The 20,431-nt window shown below is 33.9% G+C and overlaps 1 protein-coding gene across 2 annotated transcripts in view; it reads left to right on the forward strand.

Moving 5' to 3' along the window:
• The window catches only part of APMAP (adipocyte plasma membrane associated protein), a 45,682-nt gene that overhangs the window by 11,920 nt on the left and 13,331 nt on the right, over positions 1-20,431 (forward strand). For both annotated transcript variants that reach the window (XM_074209312.1, XM_074209311.1), the window contains exons 3-7: positions 3,772-3,887; positions 9,006-9,098; positions 11,466-11,582; positions 14,665-14,839; positions 19,165-19,299. In XM_074209312.1, coding sequence (XP_074065413.1) covers positions 3,772-3,887; positions 9,006-9,098; positions 11,466-11,582; positions 14,665-14,839; positions 19,165-19,299 — 636 coding nt within the window. The remainder of the gene's footprint in view (positions 1-3,771; positions 3,888-9,005; positions 9,099-11,465; positions 11,583-14,664; positions 14,840-19,164; positions 19,300-20,431) is intronic.

Below are 20,431 nucleotides of genomic sequence, written 5' to 3' on the forward strand. Positions count from 1 at the left end.
GTCAATTAAAATTTTTACTTTCACTTATAGCAACTATAGTCTATCTGATAGTTCTTGTTGATTATGATGATCTTGTATGATGATGATGATGATGTTTGTCCTTCATTCTTGAAGAAGGCCATGATATCTGGGAAGTGATAAAATGACAAGCAAGTGAATTGAATTTGAATGGTGGAAGGGGACTGCTAAGTCATCAGTCTCACTTTCTCCTCTGAATTCATCTGGTTTCACTGGCCAGATATGAATCAGAATGGGAAATGAGCCTGGATTTCCAGATAATCAGGGTTAAGTGACTTTCTAAAGGTGTACACTTAGTAAGTGTAAAGTGTTTGAGGTCAGATTTGAACTCAGTACCGCCTGATTCCAGGGTTGGTGCTCTATCAACTGAAGCACCTAGCTGCCCTTTGATAGTTCTTATTATATCAATTTTGAATCATCATTGTTTGTGTGCTGCAGTCCTGCTATTAAGTTTTATTTAAATGGGTATGTCACAGAATAATTAAATTCATTTCAGTATATTAATAAATGCCTGATATGAGCAAGACATTGTAGAACTTAATTGATCATATCACTAAATGTCTCTGAACCTCAAATTTCATCAGTAAAGTAAAGGAGTTGGACATGATCCAAACAGGATCTTAGTTCCAAGGGAATCTAAGGTCCCTTTAGTTAGAAATCTTATGAAAGATTTGTACCCATCCATCCTCGATCTTACAATCTGGTAGGATAGAGAAGACTTTTATACAAATAAATGTGATAGAATAAGTACCTGGGAGAGTTATAAACAAAGGAATGTCAGTAATTGGAGGAAGAGTTTCTTTTTATCTGTGGAAGATCAGAGAAAGCTTAAAAGGATTAGGATTTAGTTAGAACTTGAGAATAGGTAAAATTTTAGCAGATAAAGTTTAGCTGATGAAAGAGTACAATAGATGGAAAAAATATTTTGAACCACAAATAGTTCATACTGATAGCATTATAAACCAGGTCTCCTTCCTTAACATTTTTTTTTTCATTAATTGCCTGTATAGTTTTGTTCTTGTGTTCTTGATAGACTTTTTTCTTCTGGATGAATTTTATTTTATTTTTCTAGATTTTTAAAATAATTCTTTGGTGGTTTGATTGGTGGTATGGTGCTGAATAGGTAAATTAATTTAGGTAGTATTGTCATTTTTATAATAGGTTGACCCACTCATGGGAAATTAATATTTCTCCAGTTGTTTGGAAGATGATATGTATAGTAAGGGGGAATTTGGAGTTTACGTAAGAAGAGATGAGCCCTTAGGCATTTTCATACAACCATGTGGAGGACTCATTTAAGGTTAGGTGGCATAAATTGATAATGGACTCGGTCATCAGCGTTTTGTGAATTTAACCATCAGTAGATCTGTATATGAAATGAAAAAAGTAGATGTAGAAATTATTTGATAGTGGTGATTAACAAGGTGTGAATGGTAGAAGAATAAAGGATAAGGGATTTAAAGGTAGAGAGGTATATACAATTAAAAAAGTCTTTGGAAATGAAGAACTCTGAGAGAAATGATTGTCTCATATTAATAACCAATTAATATGGGAGGGATCCAAATTGTCTTTTTTAAAAAAAACTAAATTTTTATTCAGAAACAAGACCCCGTAAGTGATTCAGTCAATCCTTGTGATTATATGATCCAGTCCATTGCTTTTAGATGAAATTGCCCAATCCTCTGGGTACCTGCTTTTTTTTTTTACCTCACCCACCTAGAAGACTTATTCAAGCTAGGTGGAATTTTCACCCTATGGTCAGTTCTTTGTTTACTGATAGGGTGGAGGACAGATCCTTTTATGTAGATGATATAGACTGGGAGTAATTTGATTCAAGATGAGTTTCTCTTTGTCCATGAGTGATTTGATCAGTCACATAATCTCATTGGAATAGGCCTACCTTTCTTTATAATATTCATTCTCTCATTCTTTTAATTAATTATAGTTGATTCCTGCATGTTGGAAATACCCACTCTTTCAAGGGAGTCAAAGGATCAAAAGGGCTCCTTATGAGGAGTCTTTGGTTTGTGAGAAAAAGCCAAATGGTCATTCTTTTCTTAATTATTCACTAGGCATTATTAACAAAATGATTAATTGCCCAGTAGTGTCTTTTGGATTTTTTACACATTATATCTCTTTCCTTCTTCCCTTTCTCTCACCTCCACTGAAAAAAAAAACTTCATAAACCCAATGCCCAACCAAACAAAAAACTTCAAGTCCCTCTTATAAATATATATTATCAAAATGAACAGATTCTCAGATTAGCCATGTTCAAAAAAAATGTCTCATTTTATACTTTGAATCCATTGGCTCTCTATCATGAGGTAGATGACCAGCATATTTCAACATGATTTTCTTTTGGACTCATGGGTGTTCATTGTGCTAATCAATGTTCTTAAAGCTTTCATAGTTGGGTTTTTTTTTTTCAGCATTATCGTTGTTATCCAATAAATTGTTCTCCTGGTTTTATTCACATCATTCTGCTTCACTTCATACAAGTTTTCTTATGTTTTTCTGAAACTGTTCATCATCTCTTACAGCACAATAAAGTTAATGGAATGTTAATAAAGCTTACTATAGAGTCAAATGAATGGGAAAATAAGTGAAGTTAGAACATGTATTGAAGGACTGGGTAAATAAATAGAGGGACCAAGTTCATGATAAGGATAAAGAGCACATTCAGTAGGAAGGAGGTCAAGGGAGAAATAGAAGAATAGAGGAAGTTGTGTGTGGTTAGAGAGGGGCATTTCAGAGTTCAAAGTCTTGAAGACAGAAGTTTGAAGGGATCGTCAAAATTAAGCTACAACCTAAGTCTGGCTAAAATCAAGTTCAGATGAGGTCAGAGAATTTGGAAAGTATTGAAGAATTATATGATCATATTTCATAATATGAAGGCAATCAAAAAAGGACATGAAGGTCACTTAGGATGTTGGTAGGACATAAAGTGGAAAGAAAGAACAAGATATTTAAGCCACTGAAGAAGGTAAAAGACTGCTGACTATAAAGTTAGCAGATGATATCAAATAGGATAGGCACAGGATAGTATAAATAATTGGCTTGGCTTCAAAGGAGAGTATTAAAAAGAGGTGATAGAACAAAGGACTAGAATTGATAGTAGAGAGCAAGAAGTATGTTTTTCTTTCTTTATTTCCATTCCTTTCAACATATAATGGCCACCTTTGCAAAGTTGAGGTTTCATTAGCGGAAGACTAGTTGAGAATGTAGGAAAATAATAAGAAGTGATAAGAGGATGGAGAAGGGGATAGTGAAGTAGGAGTTCTAGAAGACTCAGTAGTGTTCTCAAGGATAGATTAGGCTGAAGGAGAGAATAATGAGGTGGCTAGATTGATTTGGAGAGAAGGCAGGGTGGAAGACTTTGCTCCTTTTTTTCAGGGATTGAAGATTTGGAGAGACATGTTTAGTTAACAGATGATTAATGAACCATCCATAAAATAGTTTTGTTCTAAATGATAATGCTTTATATTTTTGTTTTAAATGATATTTTTACTTTTTAGTTAGTTTTTATACTTCTTGAAAGAACTACTAATGCTTTTGGCTAGTTCTGCCAAATTTATAACATATAAATGTGTCTTAGAAACACATCCACTTCATTAACAGAGTAATACTAATGTGGCAATTTTTGTATTTCATACATCAGATAATATAGTCCTATGTCCATGGTATACTCTCAATAAATAATTTGTTACTGTATTTATTATTTACTTGAATAAATTATCTCTCATTCCTTTATAGTTTCAAAGAGCCTCCCTTCCTACTTGGAGTTCTTCAACCAAATGTAAAGTTGCAACAGGCAGAAAAGATTTTTGAAAACCAGCTTATTGGTCCAGAGTCCATAGCAAATATTGGTGGTAAGCATGTGAAACATTAATCCCATTCATGACCTTTAAACTGTTCTGACTTTCTTTTTCTGCTGAAAAATATTTTTACTCATCTTTTTTTCTTGGAGGGAGTCTATTCTGTGTCAGGCCCAAATGTTGGCTTCCCAACTTCTCATGTAGAAATCTATATTGCTTATTAGCTTTAAAATATTTATATGATCAGTTGGGCTATTTGATTTTTAGTTTTCAGCCTAGTTTGTTCAAATGAAAAGCCAATTTTTAATGATAATTTTTTTTAGATTTTTTTTTTTTGCAAGGCAAATGGGGTTAATTGGCTTGCCCAAGGCCACACAGCTAGGTAATTATTAAGTGTCTGAGACAGATTTGAACCCAGGTACTCCTGACTCCAGGGCCAGTGCTTTATCCACTATGCCACCTAGCCGCCCCTAATGATAATTAATTTGAAGGTGACTGGCTCTGGATTTCAAGATATATTTTTAATATATACATATATGCCTCAATATATGCTTACTGAAATACAAGAAGATGAAAAATAATTTTGGTGATCAAGCAATGAAAGTTGAGGTTATTTGTAAGGCTGGAAGAATAAGTGTTGTCTAACTCCAGTTTGTCTTCCTCTTAATTCATTTTGTTGCAATGAAGAGGCATTAGTTTATTAACTCTGGTAGGACTTCTGAAAAGATTTATTTAAAAAATTTGTGTTGGACTTACACAAGTTACACAATAATTTAGTTGAACAAGACTGGTTTTACCTCAGTAGTGATAAACTAGGGATTGGTAATCATAGTGTAGCTTAAATTCTGTCTGAGGTATCTGTGAGCAAGATATTTTTTATTTGTTGGGTATATAAAGTGGGAATTACGAATAGGAATAAATAAGGGACCAATGAAAAGGATTCTTTATCCTGTAGCAATGTGAAGAGCAAGGGGCAGTTCATTTTGGGAAATCACTTTGCATTGTTTAAAATATATAATGTTTATCTCTCCCCAAATCTCAGAGACTTCAATTATTAGACTGTTTTTGTGCCTTTCCTTTCCTGTGTGTCTACTTTGGATAGTTTCTGTCTCCAAATTTTTGGCCATTTTTCTCTCAAGAGTTGTACGACATTTTTACTGGAGAAAAATAGTTTTAAGATGTTTGACATTTTTCTTTATGGAAACCTAAAACTATTTGTTAGTATGGTATTCTTGTAAAGTATTTTATTAAATGGAACTTTAAATTTTCTTTTAAAATTTACTATGTTTAGAATTTTAGAAAATTTATTTTATTTTTTTGTTCTTTGGTAAAAAAAGTAAATAAAAAACAAAAGCTCAGATGGTAATTGAAAAGCTTTTAAAAGTTATTGGGTTTTTTAAAGTTTTTTAAAGTTTTTTTAAGGTTTTTTTTTGTTTTTTTTTTTTTGCCAGGCAATGGGCTTAAGTGGCTTGCCCAAGGCCACACAGCTAGGTAATTAAGTGTCTTGAGACCAGATTTGAACCCAGGTACTCCTGACTCCAGGGCCGGTGCTTTATCCACTGCGCCACCTAGCTGCCCCTAAAAGTTATTGTTACTGTTATTATTAGCACTGCTTCATTACCCTCACTTCTCATCTTTTATTTCAATTCCAAAATCTATATCCCCTTATTATTACTATTTTATTTTCCTAATTATTACTAAATACTGTTAGAAAGAGGCAGTCAAATTAGCTGTGTTTTCTGCTATTAGAAATGTAGATGTTTTCATGATTCATTTGATGACTTTCCTAATCCATGTCTGGGGCAGAGTAGGGAACAAATAGAACAATGGTAGGAAGAAGAACTATATTTTATGACTGATCCTAGAATATTCCATGCATGAAAGGCACATAAGGTTTCACTCTCTTATTCATTTGGTTGAATGGAGGTGGTACCATTAATAGAAATATTATAATTAATAAACTATGCCTTGTGATATCTTTGGTCAGTCAATCTACAAGCATTTTCAAAATGCTTATTGTATTATAGGCTATTCACAGGGTATATATAAAAAAGGCAAACATTATAGTCCTAAACAGCATTTTATTTTTGATCTTGGAGATAATAGGGAGCCAGTGGACTTCATTAAGTAGGGTAGATGGCATGGTCAGACCAGTATTTAAGGAAGAATAATTTGACATTCTTCATCCTCGGTAGAGGATTATTTTAAGTGAGGAGAGACTCAAAGCAGAGAATCCAGTTAGAGGCTGATATAATAGTTCAGGTAAGAGGTGATGGGGCCTGTTTAAGTAATGGTTATGTGTATAGAGGAGGAGACATATGAGACTTGTTGTCAAGGTTAAAATGACAAGATTTGAAAATATATATAGGGTGAGTACATGTAAGGAGTCAAAGGTGGCCTTTATGAACCTGGGTGATTGGGAAGATGGTTGTACCCTTTAGGAAAACTGGAAAGAGAAGAACCTTTTTTTTTTTTTAAAGATAATGAATTATCTTTAGCAAATGTTGAATTTGAGATACCATTTCACACATCCATATAGATGTGTGTGTATACTTATATGTATGAATGTATGTATGTATGAGTTATGTGTAGAAATACACACACACACACACACACACACACGTGTAACCCAAGATATATTTTCACAGATAAATGTGGATTATCTAAACAAAATACTTTTCAGAAAATTTGTGTGAGGAGAGGTCAGTGCCTTCTATGAGAATCAGGAAAAGTTTAATGATGCCTGGCCTAGTTCTTGAAAGCAGAGATAAGGAGTTTAAGGAGAAGTGTCTTCTAGGGATAAGGAAATTAGATATGTGTAATTTTAAATAGGTAACAGATCTTTAATGAATGATTTATCTTTTCAATTGGTGAACATTTATTAATTATCTACTATATGCTAAGCACTGTTCTAAGTAGTGGAGATACAAAAAGAGACAAACAACAATCCTTGCCCTCTAGGAACTTATACTCTAATGGAGGGGATAACTAGGAAATAAATATGTACAAACTAAATAAGGGATAAATAGAAGGTAAATAACAGAAAGAAGGCATTAGAATTAGAAGGGATTGGGGAGGACTTCGTGGAGGAAATAGAATTTTAGTTGTGAGTTAAAGGAAGCCAGAGATATCAGTAATTGGAGCAGAAGAGGGGGAGCATTGTAGATATGGGAGACAGTCAGAGAAAATATCTGGTGCTAAGAGATGGAACACCTTGTTTTCTGGAACAACCAGGATCCTAGGGTCATTGGATAGAAGGCGTAAGGTGTAAGAAGATTGGAAAGATAAAAGATAGGTTGTAAAGGGCTTAGAGTGCCAAACAGAGCATTTTGTTTCTAAAGATACTGTGATGCCATTAGAGTTTATGGGGGGGGGGGGAGGAAGAGGGATTTTTTTCTGTGACGTGATTAGTCTTGCATTTTAGGAAAATCACCTTAGTGACTGAATGGAGAATTAATTGCAGTAAGGAGAGACTTGAGAAGGCTATTGCAATAATCAAGGCAAGAGTTACTGTGGCCCTGCCCTAGAGTGGTAGCAGTATCAGAGGAGAGAAAGGGTCATATTAAGTGATATTGCAAAGATGAAATGGACAGGCCTTGGCAACAGCTTGGATATGGGGGTGAGAGATATTGAGAATCCAAGATGACTACTAGGTTTCCAGGCTGAGGGCAATAGGGAAGATAGAAAGGGGTAAAGGTTTAGTGGGAAAGATAATTCTGTTTTGGGTATGCTGAATTTAAGATGTCTAGTTTGAGATGCCTGAAAGACAGTTGGAGATGTGAGATGGGAAGTCAGTAGAGAGATTGGAGCATGGTAGGTAGATTTGAGAATCAGTAACACAGAGATGGTCATTAGATCCTTTGGAGCTGATAAGATCATTTAGTGAAGTATTCTAGAGGAAGAAGAAAAGAGGACCCAGGACAGAACCCTGAAGGACACCTGTGGTTAGAGGGCATGATCTGGAGGAGTATTCAGCAAAGGAGTCAGAGAAGGAATTGTGATGTAGAATGGTGTCCCAAAACCCTAGGAAGCAGAGATTATTAAGGAGAGAATGATTAACAATGTCAAAGTTGCATAGAAGTCAAGGAGAATTAGGGGGAAAAAGGCCATTGGACTTGACAACTAAAACAGTATTAACTTTGAGAGAGTAGTTTCAGTAGAATAAGATTGGAAACTGGATTGTAAGGCTTAACTCCTTACAAGAAGACAGAGGACAGAAAGTGGAGGCACCTATTGAAGTCAACCTTTTCAAGGATTTTAATTGCAAAGGACAGAAGAGATACAGGATGGTAGCTGATAGTGATTAAAAAGGTCAAGTGATGGTTTTTTTAGGTTAGAGGAGAGTGAGCATAATTGTAGGCACTTGGAAATGAACCAATAGAACAAGAGAGGTTAAAAATATGAACGGGACAACAGAAAGGCAATTTTTTGGAGGAGACAGGTTGGAATAGGTGAATGGGTGGAGAGGTTAACTGATAAAGAGTAAGGTCATTTCATCCTATGAGATGGGGATTATGAAGATAGTTGCAGAAGTCATCTGAGCATTAGCAGATGAGGAAGAGGGGAGAAGAGGGAGATCATGCTGAATGGCCTCAATTTTTTCTATAAAATATGAGGCAGGTTTTTGGCTGAGAGAGGATGGGAGGGTGATAGAATCATAGGTTTGAAAAGGGTTAACAGCAGTAAGGGTCCAGTTGAAGTTATGTAGCATAGATTTGAGGTGGGAGGATGAAGACAAGAATTACAATCTAAGAAGACATAGCTATATTGTATTCTGCTTCATTGGAGAGAATTCCCAAGTGATCACAGGTTCTTTGAAGTATTCCTTAATTTTCCATTTATGTTTAAAGTAGTGGCTATATAACTTTTTTCATTCATTACTCTAAATACTTACCATATTGATCATAGCATCCTGAGTTATATTCAGACTAAAGAATCAATTATTTAATGTGCTTATCCATATATTTAAAGTATGGTGGATTTTGTCCTCAAAAATATCTTTTTCCCCCCCCCATGATTGTCTTTTTCTTATGGCAAAGTGAAGAGTTAAAAGTCATCTGTAAAATTTTTGAACATGATGTTGGAAGCTCACATATATATCTGTATAAATATAATGTTGATAGCCCTGTAGATAAGATACTCAAATAATATCTCTTCTCTATCTTTCTCCAGATGCTTTGTTTACTGGTACTGCTGATGGTCAGATTGTAAAACTTGAGAATGGTGAAGTAATAACAATTGCCAGACTTGGTAAAGGCCCTTGCAGTAAGTCAATGAAGTTTTCTTGAAATTTTCTGGGGAGACACTGAGTTATTCTATATAACTACTAGAAGTTAGTGATCAAATAAACTCTCATGGAAGCATGATCTTCCAATGGAAAGAGTAGTGGTCAGGAATTTGAGAGACCACTGGGTTCCCCTAATAGCTTGCCTGGTACAACTCATACAACCTAATGACTATTGAAATAATTTTAGTCATGCTACCCAACTTCTCTATACTTTGGTTTTCCCAACGTACAGTACATAGTATAAAAAAAATGATCTTTGGAACCTTGGCAAGAAATCTTGAGGTCTACGGGCCCCCGAATCACTCTGATTCTCATTGATTGACCAACCATAGGTCCCAGGTCTATTTTGGTTATACAGAGTTTAAGATGTCTAGTGGATATCCAATTTGAGATATCTGAAAGACCATTGGGGATATGAGAATAGAAGTCAGCAGAGAGGTTGGAGTGTTGCCTCTGGGTTCAAATATCTGCCTGTGAAGAATCCCACTTTGAGACCCAGGAATGCAGGGGTAAAAGAAAATAAAGATTTATTAAAGAAATCATAGCACAAAAGAAAGTAATAGGAAAGTTAAGTAGAGATTAAGGAAAAGGTCACGTAGATTGCTAATTGATCTGGACAGAGCTGCTGCCAAAGCAGCAGAATTCTGGAAAGGTAAAAGAGAGTAATCCCCTCCCCAAATCTCTTTAAATTCTCCCTCTGGGTCCATGATGGGGTGGTGACCTGGGAATGACCCAAGTCCTGCATTGGAGATTTCACCTTTTGGGGAGGCTTCTCTTAAGGGTGGTCTTAGAAGTGTTTCCAGAGCCTGCTTACCTAGGCTGCCCAGACCAAAAGAGGATGCAATCCAGATCAGGTTGAAGGTCATGCCTTTAGGCCGTGTCCTAAATTAGAAGATACAGGAAGCAGGAAGATACCCTTAACAAAGCAAAGAAAGATTTACAAAATTTGTCTCCAACTGATTGCAACTCCCTATTCCTATGGTTTCCTGCATCAGGAGCAGGATTGGTAGATTTGAGAATCATTGGCATAGAAATGGTAATTTAAATCCATAGGACTTGATGAGATCACTAGTACTATAGAGGGAGAAGAAAAGAGAATCCAGGACAAAACCTTGAAGGTTAGGACACCTAGGGTTAGAGGGCATGATCTAGAGAAGGACTTAGCTATGTTGTATTCTGCAAAGGAGGTAAAGAAGAAGTAATATAGGTAGGAGAAACCCCAAAACCTAAAAAATCAGATCTTCAAGAAGGAGAGACTGATTAACATGATCAAAGTTGAAGAGAAGTCAAGGAGAATGAGAGAAAAAAGGTCTTTGGATTTGGCAACTAAGAGAACTTTGATACCTTTTTTGTCTCTGCCAAAGAGGTCATTATTTGCTTCATTTCTTTCTTACCTGCCTTAATCACTGAATAGGCACTGCCTGAGACAACCTGAGACTGCTAAAGACTTTAGTTTAAAAAGACTAAGGTCTCTCAATATATCTCCAGTGGCCCTGGAGGAGAAAATGAGATTGGAGACTTTGCACAGCCCTCCTTCACTTAAATCAAAGTTATTTGTATATACTAACATCAGATCCCCAATCACGGTCTTTTCCAGAATGAAGGACAAACAACACCACCAACAACAAAGAAATGGAAATATTTGTCCTCTACTGCATTGTTCATTTTCATGGACTATTATTCACTCTTGTGAATCTCATAGTCAATTTGTTGGTAGATTTCAATGTTGTCACCTAAATCTTTATCATTTTTTTGGGGGGTGGCACTGTAGCTGTTATATTAATCTATATAAAGTTGAAAACCTTTTTGAAATGGGAAGTGTCCCAAGATGATTTAACTTTTGGAAATGGAATTTGAATACTTAAATACTGGTCGTCATAGGTAGGTGAAATAGTTTTACAAAGAGAGAAAATAGATCTATAGACTGACATAAACACTATATTTGAAAGATTAGTTTTGTGTTTTTTGATTAGTAGAAATAAATTTTTTAGTTTAGGGTGATGGTGTGACCTACTAAGAAAATGGTACCTTTTGGAGACTGTCACTTAACTTATTTTATTAACTGAGAAAAGTCTGAAAATCCCAAGGCAAAGTTCATGAAATTTGATGGTGTTATTGCTAAGCACATTTTCACCCTTTCAAAAAGTTGATGTGTTGTACAGAGATCATGACTGAACTGTCAAGGCTACAACTGGTGAACCTTTAGCTATATCTCATAATTAGTCTTTTATTGATATTAAGTGTAGGAAAAGAGTAGTTGTGAAGATACTATGAAAGATAATTAATCAGTAATGGGTAGAGTTCTTGGATTGAGAATTAGTGTTCCTTTTCATTTATCTTTATAGAAACCAGAGAAGATGAGCCTGTTTGTGGGAGACCTCTTGGCATACGAATTGGGCCTAATGGTACACTTTTTGTGGCAGATGCTTACCAGGGAATATTTGAAGTGGATCCCAGTACAGGTATACTATGATCCCTTATATTATCATTATTTTGATAACCTCAAACTTTACTCTGAACTAACTTTATATTCTTTGACTTGCATTAGAATTAGATCACAACAAATAGTTCTGTAATATTTCCTCATTCACTTGAATGTATATAAATCATTAACCTGTAACAATTTATATCAACATTTTTTACTTTTAAAATTTAAACTTATAAATTTTTATAAAATTATCAAATCATCAACAAAATAAACACAAAAAAAGACAAAATATTTCTTCACACTCTTAACCTTTATTAAGGCAGAACTAAATGAATAGAAAATTATTCTAAATTGAGTAATTGTGAATGCTTTTATACATCTAGGTGTTTTTATGTTGTTTTTAGGATAGTGCCATAGAAATGAATTCACTGAGTTGAAAGGTATAACTTTTGAGGTTCTAAGTGCATATTGCATGTTACTTTCTAAAATATTTGCAGTAGCATATAGTTTTACATTGTTTCTCCACAGACCAAACACACTGGATTTTAAAATAATTGCTATTTTGGAAGCTATAGATTTGTATAGTTAGGTTGTCTTAATTTTTTTTATTCCTCTGATTATTTTGGGTATTTTGAGCATCTTTTCATATAGCTATTGCAAGTTTATGTTTCTTTTCCCAAAAATTGTCTCCTCATTCTATTTGACAATTGTTAGTGGAATTACTAATAGTGATTAGTCTATATATGTTAATTTTTTATACACTTTTAGTTTTTCCAAACTTATTTTTCCTTTTCGAGGTTTTATTTTTCAACTGTGCAAAATCCTTTTAACTATGCCCATTAATTTTTATCCCCATTAATTTTTTCTCATTGGTTAAAAGACCTTCTCCCCTATATTGAAACAAATATTTCTATTTTTTTTTTCATTTTTTAAAGAAAGATTTGAAAGTATTTAGATTACTGATCCAGTTAGACTATACTGTGGTATATGGAGTAGGTCCAAACCCATTTTTGTTCAACTATCTATTATTCAACTATTAATTCAACTATCAATTATCTATTGTTCAACTATCCAGAAATTATTTCAGAAAACTTTTTAATGAATAGTGATTTAATTCCCTATTATTAAAGTGAGAAATTTATCTAGCAGTAATCTTTTATATTTATTGGATTAAATTAATTGGTTCTCTATATTATTTTTCCAGATAGTTTTTAATAATTTTTTATGTTACATTTTAATATGTAGCTTTGTCATTTCTCCTTTGCTAGTTTTCTTTTTCATCATTATCAATATTCTTGTCTACTTTTCAACATTTTACTTTGCTTATAGACTAACATATTACTATATTGTATATTGTAGTATATTATATGTTATATTAAATCTCTAAGTTAGTTTAGGAAATATTGCCATTTTACCACATTTAGGAGATATGGTCACAAACAGTTCATTTCTCCCTTTAATTAATAAGAGACAGCTTGGTGTAGTGGGAAGCATATTGCAGTTTAGAGTTGGGAGACCAGTGGTCACAGCCTAGGGCCTGTTCTATATTAACTATCCCAAGATTACATTGGGTACACTACTTAAAATTTCTGGACATATATTTGTTTATCTTTAAAATAGGATTTGGTTTAGGTGATCTCTAAGATTCTTTCAAGTTCCAATTTTCTTTGTTAGTACTCTTACTATACTGATGAAATTAATTTCTTTTTCAGTTTCTTTTTTTCTCAGTGATTGCATATATAGATGATTTTGGGGAGCTTATCTAACAAAGTAGCTATGATATTGAAATAAGGACTTTTATTTCAATTATTATTAAAAGGATGTTATTTCATTTCAGGTGGGATGAATCCTTCTGCTAGTATAGGTTGGCATTTTCTCTGTAATTAGGCAGGGTGTTGCCTAAAGCACTGAGAAATTAGGTGACCTATCTATGGCATCAAACTAGTATATTTCACCCTATTAGATTGGCTATGGACAATGCTATCCTCAACCAGAGGAAGAAAAACAAAACAAAACAAAAACCCTTCAGAATCTGAAAAACACTACATTTACTTTTGAAAACATATCTTTTACGTATTTCTTTCCCTTTATTCTAATTCCTCATATCAAAAATGACTAATCTGTATATTTAACACAAATGTGCATGTACAATATTAACCTGGCTGTTTGCTGCTGAGAGGAGGAGGGTGGAAGGAACTTTTGTAATCTAAAAATCCACATGTATATGTGGATTGAAGTTGAAAAGCTTTCATAACATGTATTTCAAAAAATAAAATATCAATAAAAAACCCCAGTATACTTCAGAATTAGTACTTGAACCTAGTTCATCTTGGTTTCAATGTTCTTTCTATGTTAAGTCCCATTTTTATCTCAGGTATATATGTTTGTCTGTTGTGGGTCTATGCAAGTATGTCTACATCTCTCTCCATATTTTGTGTATGCCAGTGTCTAGCTTTCCTCTTGTACTTCTCTAATATATATAGCTAGTAAGCTAAAAAAATTGATTGCATTTGTCAAAATTGATAAATTGCTTTGAATTTTAGAAGCAGACAAATGAAGGTTTTTTTTAATATTTTCTTTTTCAAATTCAAACTAATTTGATTTTTTAAAACTTCTATTGTTATTGATTATATATTTTTTCATGGCAGTGGCAAAATGTGCCCCACCTTTTAATGTTTATCTCGGACTCCTTTGGCAATTTAATGAAGTCTATGAACCCTCCTAATAACATTTTAAAATATATAAAATAGGATTAAAAAGGAAATAAATTATTTCGAAATAAAGATATACAGACTCTGTGAAATCTATTTTCACATTTCTTGGGTGACCAAAGATGAAAGGGTAGGAACTTTTGCCTTAGAGGAAGTAGGATATATGCTTTTAGTGAATTTATGGACTAATGAATATTATTATATTTTGATGCACTTAAAAAACAACTTTTCAAAGTATTCAAAATATTGAATCCTGTAACTTACATGACATAAAATATTTCACTCTAGTTTTTCTTTTTGAAGATAATTAGATTTGAGTTTTAAAAATCAACTTTTTTGACATTTAGGTTCTTGGAAAAATCAAATTTAAAATGAAGCCAGGTTTTTGTTTTTTTTTTAATTCAGGTGGAGTGAAACATCTCGTGTCTTCCCAAATACCCATTGAGGGAAAGAAAATGTCATTTGTTAATGATCTGACAATTACTCAGGATGGGAGGAAAATTTATTTTACGGATTCGAGCAGTAAATGGCAAAGGCGAGATTATCTGCTCTTAGTTATGGAAGGTACAGATGATGGACGGTAAGTGTTTATCTCTATTTCTACTCAATCATAAAAATCAAAGAGGTAACTCACATATAATATTCTACTTTTAAAAGAACCTCTGGAACATTAAAACCATTGATGACATCTTTATTTTTGCATCACTTTCATTTCTAGATAAATATTTCCCTTACCAGGGAAACTTTCCCATGTAACAAAGAATGAAAAAGAAAGAAAAAAGGAGTATCCAGTCAAACTAGCCAAATCCTCATTTAAGTCTAATGACAGTATGAAAACATTGTGAATTACACCTGTGGTTTCCCCCTTCTCTTCTCTAGAGCCAAGCTTGTTTATTATAATGATACAGCATTCATTTTCATTTTTAAAAAGCAATCCATCTACATTATTGAAATCATAGCATAAGTTTTTTTCCTGATTCTGCTTATTTCACTTTATGTGTCTTCCCATATATCCTTTCTTACAACAGCAAGTTATTTCTGTTTTTTTGTTTTGGCAAGGCAGTGGGGTTAAGTGACTTGCCCAAGGTCACACAGCTAGGTAATTATTATGTGTCTGAGGTCAGATTTGAACTCAGATCCTCTGACTCCAGGGCTGGTGCTGTATCCACTGCACCTAACTTCCCCTGTAGCATGATATTTCAATACATTCATATGCCACAATTTATTTTGTCATCGTTTAGTTGATAGGCATCTACTTGATTTTTACATCTTTTCTAGCACATGAAGTGTTTCTATGGAAATTTTATCATGCAAATGAGACTTTCTTTTTATATTTGACTTCCCTGGGAAAGATGAATCTATTGTTTACCTTTTAGTGAGATCTCTGAGTTAAAGGGTATGAACATTTTAATTATTTTATATTACAGTCATATTTCCAGATTATTTTTCAGAATGGTTGGTTCCAGTCATAATTTCTTTGGATCATTTTTGAAGAATTGTTACTATTCTTAATAGGTAATAATTGTGGGGAAAAAGGCAATGAAACAAGAAAGCCTTATATTTCCTTTGAAGGAGTAAATTTAAAATAAAAATTTTCATATTGCTATTGGTGAAACACTATATTAAGTTCCTTTTTAGAGAGTAGAGCTCTGTGTTCATTGTGTTTTATGGTTTTACTTACAATTATTTAATTTGTTTGATTAGAAGTATTAATTGTCTACTACCTGGAGTGCTTAATGAGCCTTGGAGAAGACTTGTGTTGTGATAAGATAGAAAGCAAGTATGTGACCTTTTTTGTAACACTAATATGTATATACTCATTCAAGACCACTCCAAGCATATTAGTTATCATATTAGTTTTAGACTATCTCCATAGAAGGTAGACCTAAGGAAAGTATGAAATTATTGATATGAAGAAAATAGACTGTCATGGTGTTCGGTTTTACTTCAGTGGGTTTGTTTTTTGCAAGGGAAATGGGGTTAAGTGGATTGCCCAAAGCCACACAGCTAGGTAATTATTAAGTCTCTGAGGCACGATTTGAACTCAGGTACTCCTGACTCCAGGGCCAGTGCTCCATCCACTGCACCACCTAGCTGCCCCTACTTCAGTAGGTTTTTGCTTAAAATTTCATAGCTATATGACTGCTGTTCCAGAAAACAGTTGTTTGAAGGGGAGGGGACACAAAGCCAGACATACAAGATTATTGCCTTTAATTGTTTAATTTTTAATCCTAGTGCAAAGCTACTCCTATGATGACACTGTGAATTGGGGATCAGTTGGGACAGTCCCATTTTCAGCAATTTTTAGATTTAATTAATACCATGAGATTTGAATTCTCTTGGGAAGTTAGATTATACAAGAATTCTACAGACCTATTTATATGCTTAAGTTGTAGATTCTTTTATGCATTTCTTTTTGTTACCTAGTTTTGTTGTCCCATGATGTTGTCAATACTTGTTTGTGTATATAGCCAAGTTCCTTACATTGGAGAAAAATAGAGTGGAAACATAATCATATGAAAATAATTCTTCAGTTGGATGCATGATTTTTTCAAAGTGGTTGCTTTTTCAACAATAGAGATAACATTCACATTCTGTCCTATGAAATTATTACCAGTTAATTGATAACTTAGTCATCATGTTGCAGATCTTCTTTTGGGTCTTTAGATCTTTCATTGGTACTCATGTTGCATTTGAGCTGTTCATTTCTTATCCCTCATCCTTGCCACTTTCTAACCCCTCCATTTCTTCCAAAGCATTGTTGTCCATGTGTTGCAGCCTTTTTAAACCCGTCATACTCTTCCCATTGCCTTTTTGGTAACCTACTAGTCTGATTTTTTTAAAGGTAAGGTATTCTGTGAGTCAGTTATAAACCAAGGCAAATGTTAAAAACGTGGGTTTGGGGGCTGGAGGGCAATTTGGAATCATTACAGATACTACCCAGTTTCATAAATGCATTCCACATACTTCTCATATTTTTGTTCAATTCTGGGCTTAGCTTATTGTCCATGTATACTGCCAGATATTTGCTGTGATGAACCACCACCTCAGTGTTGCCTTTTCAACTATATGTTGTTGCCTGGGTAATGTACATTTATTTGTCATTTATTTGTTTTCCCACCTGGTCTATTAGACAATTCTCTTTTGAGTTTTAGGGGATTATTTTGTTGAAAAGGTTTTGTTAGTATTCAGTATTTAATGTAATCAATACAGTACCATCTGCAAACAGCAGCATTTGGATAATATCATCATATAAAAGTAATTTCCTTAACATTTATATTCTTAAATTGGTCATTTTCTATTCAAATGTTGAACATTTTGGTGACTGTTTCTCCCTGCTTTAATCCTTATTTGATATATGGAGGATTGTTGTACAATTGCATGTCAAAAATTATATGTCAAAAATTGTATGTCAAAGAATCTTATATATAAACTAAAGTAAACATTTGAATGAGACATATTTTTTAAGAAGAACCTCTAAAACCACATCTTGTTCTACAAAGTCAAACACAGGTGGAACCTTAAATATATACATATAAAGTAAAATTTTTAATTGAGACTAAAACAAGGAATAAGAAAAGCAGTTTCTACATGTATGTTCCAGGAATTAGAATCTCATTTTAGAGTAATTGGTGAGAAAGATGGGAGGGGGGGAGAATTCCCAATAAAAATCACATCTGACGCAAGAAATGAATGGCCAAACATTTCTTGGAGTCAAATTGAAGATAGCCATAAATGAATATACCATCTCTGTTATTTTGGTGTTTCAAAAACATATTGAGATTCCCGTGGTGCTGTAATGCTGCTATTAGAGGCATTCCTCTATGTATTTCCCCTTATATACTGGGAATTTTTTTTTTATTTCACATGAAAAAGGACATGTATAATGCAAAAAGATATTTTTTAAATCCTGTGAATATTCTAAGCAAGTTTTTGATATAATAATTGAGAAAATGAACATCCTTTTTGGTGTACGAAACCCAAGTTTGGAGCAGAAGTGCATATCTCATCAGAGAATAGTGGCAGTTAACAGTTGAATAGAAGCTACAAATTGCAGAAGCCTTAGCCATTCCCTGACATGGACTTTTTCATTGGTCTTATAATTGGGCATCAATGAAATTCTAGAATTGAAGGATTTTTAGTATGGCATTGAGGCTAATTTCTATTCAGACCAGGTCCAGGAATCTTCTGGAGTGAGACCCAAAAAATTTACCTTGATTTCCAGTTCCTCTTTGTACTCAAGAACTTCTGAGAGTCTAACATTAATTCAGAGGACTTGGGTTTATTCCAGTGATACAACAGAAATTTCAATACAACAGTCTTTCTCTGTCTCTGCATCTCTTTCTATTTGTCTCTCTTTCTCTGTTTCTTTATGTTTTTATCTTCAATTTCTCTTTTAAGGATAGATACAGTGACAAGATGTATAATGAGTAGTATAAAAAGACCTCTATTGAGAACTGGGAAAATACTGTCAATATTATATTAAGATGAGAGGAGAAGATGACGTGTTTGCGATTTTCTGAAGAAATTGAACACTTTGAACTATTTTGTGATGTTACTTTTGTAATGATGTCTGATTTGATCTGGAAACCTTGGTTCTCTCTTGGCTTGTAAAAAAAAGCGCTTAAGAGTTAGAGAACCAATGCAATCTTTTTTTTGGGGGGGGGTTGTTACTGCTGTGGGATAGTGGCAGGCTCTTGGTTCCAAATTTGTATCCTTGATGCTTATCTGGAAATGAACTAATTCACCTTGAGATGTGAATGAATTTCAGTTTCAGATCAATAACTTAATGTGCCCATTAGGGGGTGCAGGATACTAAAACTAGCATCAAATACCTTATTCCTGTTCTTATATTATTGAAGGAAATGTTTATTTATTGATAATTCTTTTATTGCTATTTTTCAGATTGCTAGAATATGATACTGACACCAAAGAAGTAAAGGTTTTAATGGAGGGATTAAGGTTTCCCAATGGAGTCCAGTTGTCTCCTGCTGAAGATTTTGTTTTGGTAGCAGAAACCACTATGGCAAGAATAAGAAGGTATGTGATACTTCTGGGCTAATAATGATTACTTATTATAATTTTTTCTATCAGTAAGTTTCTATCAAATACTGATAATAATTTAGTACTAAATAAAAACATGAGATCAGCTTTCTTACTATAGTAGCCAGGGCTACTTTTATTTTCCATTTCCTATTTCTTATATATGTGGTAGCTAGATAACTCAGTCAATAGACTGCTGGGCTTGGAGTCAGGAAGACCCATGTTGGGGTTTGGCTTCAGATACTAGTTGTGTGACTCGCAGCAAGTCTCTTAATCTCTGTTTGCCTTAATCCACTGGATTTTGCCAAGAAAATACTATGAACATTATGGTCCATGGGGTTCAAGAAGAGTCGACATGACTGAGCAATAACAAATTTTGAGGTAGGTAGGTAATTCTAGTGATAGAGTGCTGGACATGAAGTCAGGAAAACTTCTGACTTCTATGTGTGGGCAAGTCACTTAACCCTATATGTCAGTTTCCTCATCTGTAAAATGAGCTGGAGAAGACAATGGCAAACCACTAGTGTCTTGGTCAAAAAATTCCCAAATGGGATCACAAAAATCAAACATGACTGAAATGACCAGATAACAACAAAAATTTCTCACTTATGTTGAAAATTTGTTGCTTTAAGATTCTACTCATTTTTAAGCTGTTAAAAATGAGGTTTTTTTTAAATGCATTACAGATCCTCTTTCTCATCTACCAATTGACTTCTTTTACTGATTCCCTTCCTTTCTATTCTTTTATTTTTGACTAGAGATTATGGTTAATGATAACTTCATTTTCTCTAATATGTTATTATATATATAGTTGGAAAGGTATTTCTTTGAAATCAAAGAAACATAGAAGGAGAGCTCGATGGGATCTTATTTTACAGGTGTGAACTGATGTCCAAGAAGTTAAGTGACTTGTCCAGGGACAAACAGGTAGAAAGCAATGGACTCAGGATTTGAATCTATTTCTCTGAATCCAAATCCAGCATTATTTACTGTACCAATATTGCTTATGTCTACATGGGATTACAAAGGAAATTTAGGGGAAGTTAGGTGGCACAGTGAATAGAACACTAGTCCTGGCGTCAGTAGGTTCTGAGTTCAAATGTGGCCTCAGACAATAATTATCTAGTTG

The sequence above is a fragment of the Macrotis lagotis genome, chromosome 1 (assembly GCF_037893015.1).
Source record: "Macrotis lagotis isolate mMagLag1 chromosome 1, bilby.v1.9.chrom.fasta, whole genome shotgun sequence".
Classification (NCBI taxonomy): Eukaryota; Metazoa; Chordata; class Mammalia; order Peramelemorphia; family Peramelidae; genus Macrotis; species Macrotis lagotis.